General features: G+C 37.4%; 2 protein-coding genes across 2 annotated transcripts in view; one reads left to right on the top strand and one right to left on the bottom strand.

The window, feature by feature from the left end:
- The window catches only part of LOC140332799 (uncharacterized), a 55773-nt gene that overhangs the window by 27483 nt on the left and 20185 nt on the right, over positions 1 to 8105 (bottom strand). The window lies entirely within an intron of this gene.
- The window catches only part of LOC140332381 (complement component C6-like), a gene marked incomplete in the record, with an annotated part of 33363 nt that overhangs the window by 13493 nt on the left and 11765 nt on the right, over positions 1 to 8105 (top strand). The window contains 1 exon segment of the mRNA XM_072413651.1: positions 6599 to 6724. Coding sequence (XP_072269752.1) covers positions 6599 to 6724 — 126 coding nt within the window.

Genomic DNA, 8105 nt, shown 5'->3' on the forward strand with positions numbered 1-8105 from the left:
TTTTTTTTTGGATCAGTGGTAATCAATTAAAAGAAAATAATCTTGGAAGGGTTGCAGTGTCCACAATATTTTGGAATGATTTTATGGAACCAATGCCACATTACTACTAATTTAAGCAGTCTAGAATTGCGTTGTATGACTTCCTGGATGTTGTGGGCTATTAGCTATTACTACCCCAAGCAGCTACAATTTGGAAATCATCATTTTTTTCATATAATGGATAGAGAATAGAATAGAAAGAATCAGTACTGTAAAGCACAGAAGGAATTCATATTATTTCATATAATGGATCTATGCACAGTTTGGAATTCCCAAATACTTGATTGGCTGCCACTTGTTACTGAAAGGAAATTATTTGTAGAAACATAAACTTGGCACATGAACTTACCCTTTCACTAAATGTATGCCGGTTTTATGGCTCACTGAGCCCTTTACAAAAACGTAGGTTCCCAAGAGAGGGATGAGCTTCCTTGATTCAAGACTTACTGCAACTTAATACTTTAATTGCATTGAAATATGATATTGACAAAATATAGATTCTTATAGATTCCTACCTAGGGCAGATCATTAAAAGATGTTTTGCCCAATCCCTATATTATCTCAACCTGTACTACCTCATTCTTCTAGATTCCCCATCAGCATAAGAATGGCCTATTATGGAACCATTCATATTTTAGTAGGGTTCACTTCCCAAAGAAATAAACCATGGAACCTCCCAATTCTCAATCATATGCCCCCTTTAATATTTTACATGGATCTCTGTCCTGGTGCTCCTCCATTGCATGTCAGCTCTTATAAAGATGTAGAGGGGTTACCAAACAACCAGTAACCATTTTTATGGAGAGACATGGAATAGTAGTATGGCCCAATGTGCAACTCATTTGCTTAAACCTGGAAGACCTATATTATTTGTTGGACTAGTGTCAGCACACAGCGTCACTGGCAGTCTTATGTCAAGGCAGGGAAGTAGGGAATGGTTAGGCTATTTGTCATTTTTTTTATCCTTACACCATTTTATTTTGTTCTGGTAACGATTGTCAATAAAGTAGAAAGTTAGGGGAAACCTAAAGATATGAGTTGGTATCAAAGCAATAGTTGAGGAAAAAATCATCCAATCAGGAAACCTATTTGAAGGTTAGCTCTCTGAGATTAAAAAGGTTTTCAGTTTAGAAAGATTTCCCCTTCTTGCAATTTTTTTGTTGCATGTTTGGGTCAGGAAGTAAGGGGGGTTGCAGTCCTTGGGCATACCAGGGAGGGCAGAACAATGTATGGGAGCAATTTAGAAGGAAAGAGAATAGTCAAAGAAGAGCTGGATCAAGGCAAGCAGCAAACAAGCTAAGTCAGAAAACACCGGTGACATGGGGGTCACAGAAGACACAGAGGAACACAGGAGATACGAGAAACCGCTGTGGGCATGGGGGTCATCGAAGACAAAGGAAATGCAGAACACACTGAAATACTGAAGACACTGGAACAGCATAGGGGAACAGCAGACTGGACAACAGGGGGCCAGCACAGGCTGATGGGGAAGCACTCATTCAGGCAGCAGGTGAATGGGAAATGCTGAGCAGAGCTAGTGGGCTTAGCAGTAGTCTGGACACATTGGGCCTGATTTATGAAAGCTCTTCAAAGCTGGGGAGGAAACACTTATCCAGCAAATCTGGAATGGATTTCTTTAACCCCCTAGCGATAATCCCAAGTGTGACTCGGGGTGGTTTTTACCTGCAAAAAGCAGTAATTTCCAGTCACACCTGGGGTTTTTCTTTAAAACTTAAAAAAAAAAACACTTACCTTACTCTGTCGGCAACCCCTGGCATCCTTCTGGTCTCCGCAGGTTCTGGGGACACGTCCTCCTCCTTCCTCCAATCTTCAGCCATGAACTGCAGAAACGATCTCCTGGGTTTCCTGGTGTTATTGATGCGGGCGGGAGGATCAGCGGGAAATTCAAATAATTTTGTTTTGGATTCAATAGATATATATATAGATATATATATATATATATAGATATATATATAGATATATATATATATATATAGATATATATATATAGATATATATATGTTATATTAATAAAATATATGGGCACCTCTAGTGGTAAAAAGATTTGCTGCTGGTAAGACAGAATTAAAGTGTACCTGTCCATTCACTGTACAAATCTGTCCAACATTTCTTAGGGTCATTTCTGCAGTCATCCGAGAAATCCATCTCCTTTGTCAAAGGCGGCATCGCTAAATTTACCGCTAAACTGGGTTATGAGAAACAAGGATCCTACCCTGAGAATCAAGACTACGAAAACTGGAAAGCATCTACAGCCGAAAACCCGGTTGTTGTGAATTTTAAGGTGGGGATTTCTACTGCAGGTTCAGATTCATTTAAGTTCTCTCTCTTAATACTTTAAATTTATTAATACACATTAATACAATATTCATATTTATTACCGGTCACCCCAAATTTGTGCCATGGCTTCACTTCTCCCAGCACAGATCAGATTGTGTTTAGGTTAGAAATAATCCCCATTTCTTATATCTTAGGCTCACTTTTTTATATATTATTGGTCCTTTGTGATTTTTTTTTCTTTTAATTGAATCTTGTTTTTTGTTTTTGTTATTTTGCACACATTTTATCTACTTTTGAGTTATTTAATAATCTTTTGGCTGAGCGGAGGCTTGCTGTAGGCCTTAGACTGTGGGGCTGATGTCTGGTGAGCACTGGTGCAGTACTAGGACCCAGCGGTAGCCCCTCTTCTTGAAATGATTATTAAATTCTAGCTAAACTTAATGCAAACAAACGTTATTGCCTTCTTTGTGGACCAGGCAACAAATAATCTGTATACTCAATTTTGTTAGAATTCAATGTCATAAATGCATTCAACAGAATGGAGTGACCCTTACTAAATGCATTTTTTGCAGTTAGAGCATTTGAACCTATACATTATATATTCAATACATCTTTAATAGTCCTACCACAAATCTCCTTATTAATGGGAACTTGCTTTTAATGGACTTAGCGTATGATAGGGGGGATTAGAGGTACCCATCAAGGTGGCTCTCTTTCTCTGATCCTGTTTAATTTGGCTTTAGTAACACTAATTAGATTGCTGGAATCCTCTGTAGATTTTAAAAGAGATCCAGATAGGTAATCATATTTAGGATTTGCAACCTATAGTAAGAGATAGACAAAGTGAGGCTTCTCTCATATTTTGGATCTCATTAGCCAATGTTTTTTAGTATCTGGCTATTTATTAAACTTGGACAAGTCTGAAGCTGAAGATCGAAGAAAGAAGATGTGTCCCGAGGACCTGCAGGACAACGGGGGACGACAAAAGAACAAGGTACGTGTTTTTTTTCATGTTTCTAGAGACCCCGAGTGTGTTTTTGCATGGTAAATCAACCCCGGGTCACACTCAGGAATACTGCTAGGGGGTTAAAGAGTTAGAGCTTGCAGAAAAGCAAAAGATTTCCTATGCCCCTATCAAGCTTCCATCCTGCAGAGAAAGAGCAGGGAAGCCCTGTTTGTATCTAGGTGTCGTTTGTACATCCGATGTCCTTAAATCGAGGACTACCTATATATATATATATATATATATATATATAAGTTCAAACAACACTTACCCTAACCATCCTTCATCCAACACTAAATTTGTGATTTTGAAGCTGGAGTTATCATTGATACATAAAAAATACAAGCCCGGGTATATTCAGCATGGAACTCACACTGAGTACTTAGTTTTCATTTTTTTTCTAGATATAATTACCTCTCCGGAGAGAGCAAAGGGGAAATATTCGACAACTCATTCTATGCTGGAAAACGTAACATAGTCTATGGAAATGAAACAGGGCCAAACCGGAAAGGCTATAGGCTCCCTGCCAACCTAGAAAGTTTCAGATTCCAGGTAACGTGATCAGCCAAAACAATAAATAGGTTTTGATTACCTAGCTGCATTGGCACCTGGCAAGAGGTGGGATATATTAGACAACATCTGAAGAGCCACAAATTGTGAAGGCTAAATGACATGATCAGAGCATCTCCAAATGGCCGGTTAGTAACGATGAAATGGTAACGATGGTTGGTAACAATGTCATTCAGACCTCTTTGCACAAGCTCATCCCCATAATATAATACAAATTGGTTTAAGATCGAGCTATTAGCAGCATGTGGTCTGCTATTGTATACTGAGCTATATTTAAATTGTACAGACCACTGAACAATAGAAAGTGGAGATAACTTTATGCTTGATGAGAGTCTTTTAGCTCCTGTTAGCATCCCCTACACCCCCTTTTAATTTACAATTATCTTGCTCAATTTAATCAAAAGAGAAACAAGCTCTGCATAGGTTTATCAGTTTGTAAATGTCTTGGCTCTGGTGGTGCCCTCTGTAACTCTGCTGTAGGATGCTAGAGAAGTCCAAGCATCAAATCATTTAGATGATCATATCAGATGTGACATATGAACTTGGCCATGCAACAAAAACTTTTTGTAAATTAAAATTAATACTTGTTCAGTAGAATTATCTAATTGGTATTTAACAGATCTAAACCCAGTAATTAAAATGGTCAGATGGCCACAAAATTATTTATATATTTTGCTTAAAATTTGGAAGCCCCAGTTGTCAGTGATAACCCTTTGAGGAATTATAAAGATGACATCTTCGAACAATACCCCTGACCCTGAAATTCTGATTTTTCATCTGCCTGCCAATAACTGGAAACCTCCCTGATAAGTGTGAATAAATCCCATTCATTGTTACAGTGCAAAAGGGTTACATTGTGCAAGTTAAAGACTTTCATCTTCAGCTTTGATTACCTGGTGATTTTCCAATAAGGGTTCCTGTTCATTAATCCAGTTATGCTTTAAAAACTGGATTATTTGTTCCACATTTGGGTGATTTACCCATGGACATCTCCCTCCCCCTAAGATATGGCATATATAACATGACAATATAGTGGGAAATAGAGGAGCACTGCCCATTAATACTAAATCAGCTGTCTTCTCTACAGGTGAAAGATGAGGAAGATGATGAAACATCTGATTTCTACAACAGTATGAATGATTTTAACAAAGAGATCAGAGTTCAGGACCAGAGCCTGTCGCCTGGTCATTTCTCTCTGGGAATCCCATTATTATTTCACTGGGAAAGTAACTCAAAGAGGACCTCAAGAAGATCCTTTAGGGAAGCCTTGCGTTCATCTTACAAACAGGTATACAACATGTGTATGATATTCCAAGTTATTGAACATCAGCTTGTGGCTTGTCACAGTGCCACGTCCTAAAATGATTTTATGACAAGCTTATGTCCAATGAAGGCATCATATGTTATCTGAGCAAGGGTGGCCGGAGATCTCTGTACCATTATATGAACTTATATCAGTGATATAACACAAAGTGTAAATTGAATGTGCTTACCCATACTCATAAATTTCTTCTGTCCTACTATACACTCCATCAACTTGGGGGCTCATTTCAAAATGTATTGAGTCTGATTTATTATAGACTAGAGAAGGTAGACTATTGGGTGAACCTGGATAATCCAGAAGAACTGGAATGGATTTCTTAAAAAAAAAATGCTATTAGATGGCAAATATTTTAGGTTCTGGACCAGATGTATTTCAGGTTTGCTATATGACCCAGGTGCACCCATGATAGTCTATATTAGTCTTAGAGAGCTTTATTAAATCAAACCCAATGTGTGCTAGCACGAGTCCTTGCAGCCAGTGTAATGTATTAAAGTAATACAGTCAGATAAATAACAAATGTGTGATGGCATGAAACCTATTTTTCACAATAATTATAAACATAATTACTATCTTTACAATACAATCAGTTTATTTAATTACTTGTACGCAGACTTTTCCAGTCTATAAAATTGTTATATATAAATATATATATATATATATATAAATTGTTATCCTAGAAGTTGAGGATAATCTAATTCCTGCAATCTGTGTGTGAGAATATTTTCATATACCTCTACAGAGCAGACAGAAGGCAGGGCAGTGGTACACAGCTAGTACTGCAGACAAATAATGGCATCATTTATAGTGCTCCACATGTTAAAGTATCCAAAGGGTTACCAAACAGCTAAAGGGAGCATTGGTATCATTGTGCTGACTCAGACTGAAAGGAAACACAAGCTAAAAGATAGGAGGTCTAAAAACCAAAGATCAAGGAACCCTCTTGCAACATATAAAGGAACCCTGGTTGAGAATGGCTGCACTACTGATTTTTGTAGCCCAAACAATCAGTTTCTCCAGCAAAGATCTACATTGTGTACCGATGTCCTGATATCACTGAAGTGGCCATTAGTGAGCCACTGTATTCTATTGTAAAACCCTTGATTCAAGACTGCATATTCCAGATGTGGTGTGACCAATGCTTTCTACAGGATTATGTCTCCATCTCTGCAGTCTATTCCTCTTTTATTACAAGAAAGTACTTTACTAGCTTTAGATATGGCAGCTTTGCATGACATGCTATTATGAAATGTATTATTATTATTATTATTATTATTATTAAACAGGATTTATATAGCGCCAACATATTACGCAGCGCTGTACATTAAATAGGGATTGCAAATTTTTTTTTTTGTTTGTTTTTTTAGGTTTGACGGATGAGGAATCAATGGAGTGTTTGAGAACTGAAATAATCTTTCGGATCTTGTTTTTTAAAATACACCACGAAGTGAAGGAAAGCTGCACTACAAACAAGATGTCAGTGCGCTATGCAGGCAAGTGAAAACCAGAAGACTCTAAAGATTTTACAAATTGAGAGATAATACCAAACATGCTAAATAAACTGAAAAGTCAGAAAAAATGTCATTTAGGTATTGGGAAGTGGCATGGCAGAAAGGGGTAGGTGCCAATGTAAGTTATGAACTGGGCATACACTTCTTTGCCCCTTCACCCTCACTTGCTGATCCCCTCTTACTGCACACTGTTTGCTTGCTGCCCCCCAGACATACCCCATACAGATGGGTTTATAATGGACCAATATACTTGTTATTCTGTCAGTCATGTGACCTGCTCCCCCCACCTATCCATGGGACTTTTGTTCTCTTTAATAAAATGAAATAACAGTCAGTTTGGTTCTGAGTTCTGAAGTGAGACAGAAAGCATAAGTAGATTATAATTTTATAATTTATTTATAATTTATTATTATTTACATATACCGTGTGATATATTAGTATGTCAGAAAATCTACCACAGTACATAACTTCTGGAGAAAATATAACTTGTACTTTATTATCCTTATAACCCACCATTAAATGTTTGAATAACTTCTGCATGTGAGTAGGCTGCTTATATTAGTCACCATTATTGAATGTCTGACACAGCAGCAAAGCTCAGTCTATTAGTTCAGTGAAGTGAAAGTCTATTTTAGAAATCAAATATAGATATTTATACTGATAAATGTAGGCATAAAATACAGATAGCTGTGCAAATGACAGATTTTTTTTAATGTAATCTAGTTTAGTATTTTAAGGTCCAGATCCAGCTATTTTATTAGAAACTTTAGAATCAAAATTAGGTTCATTTATTGCTGTTGGTTTAATCCTCTCTCTAGCATTTGCCAAGGTAAACAACTGGCTTGAAGTTATTTGATGGTTGTGAATGTTCACAAACCGGTTTTACAAATTAAGTTAACAAACTTAGCAATTGACCAAGTTGCAGCGCAGGAAATCATTCCTATCTGTAATAAACTCGTATTAGATATAAAGTAAACTGACAAAAAGAGGTAAATAGACATAATATTTATAATTGTGGAGATAAAATTATTTGATGGGGAACACCTTTGGCTTCACAGCATCTGTGTAAGAGATCTGTGTACCCCCTTTCTTTTGTGCCATAACCCTTACGGATAGTCACTTTTGGAGAGAAGGATCCAATAGGGGGCACTATGGCTTGCTCAATGGTGGTATGAGCCTTAGGAAGGGCCAAGGCACAGAATCTAAGTAACAGAAAAGTTACTCCAGAGCCTCTAGAAGGAAGGATGTTGTTCTGTAGACTGTTGTCAGGTTGCAGTCCTTGGGCATACCAGGGAGGGCAGAACAATGTATGGGAGCAATTTAGAAGGAAAGAGAATAGTCAAAGAAGAGCTGGATCAAGGCA

The sequence above is a fragment of the Pyxicephalus adspersus genome, chromosome 6, assembly GCF_032062135.1.
Source record: "Pyxicephalus adspersus chromosome 6, UCB_Pads_2.0, whole genome shotgun sequence".
NCBI lineage: Eukaryota > Metazoa > Chordata > Amphibia > Anura > Pyxicephalidae > Pyxicephalus > Pyxicephalus adspersus.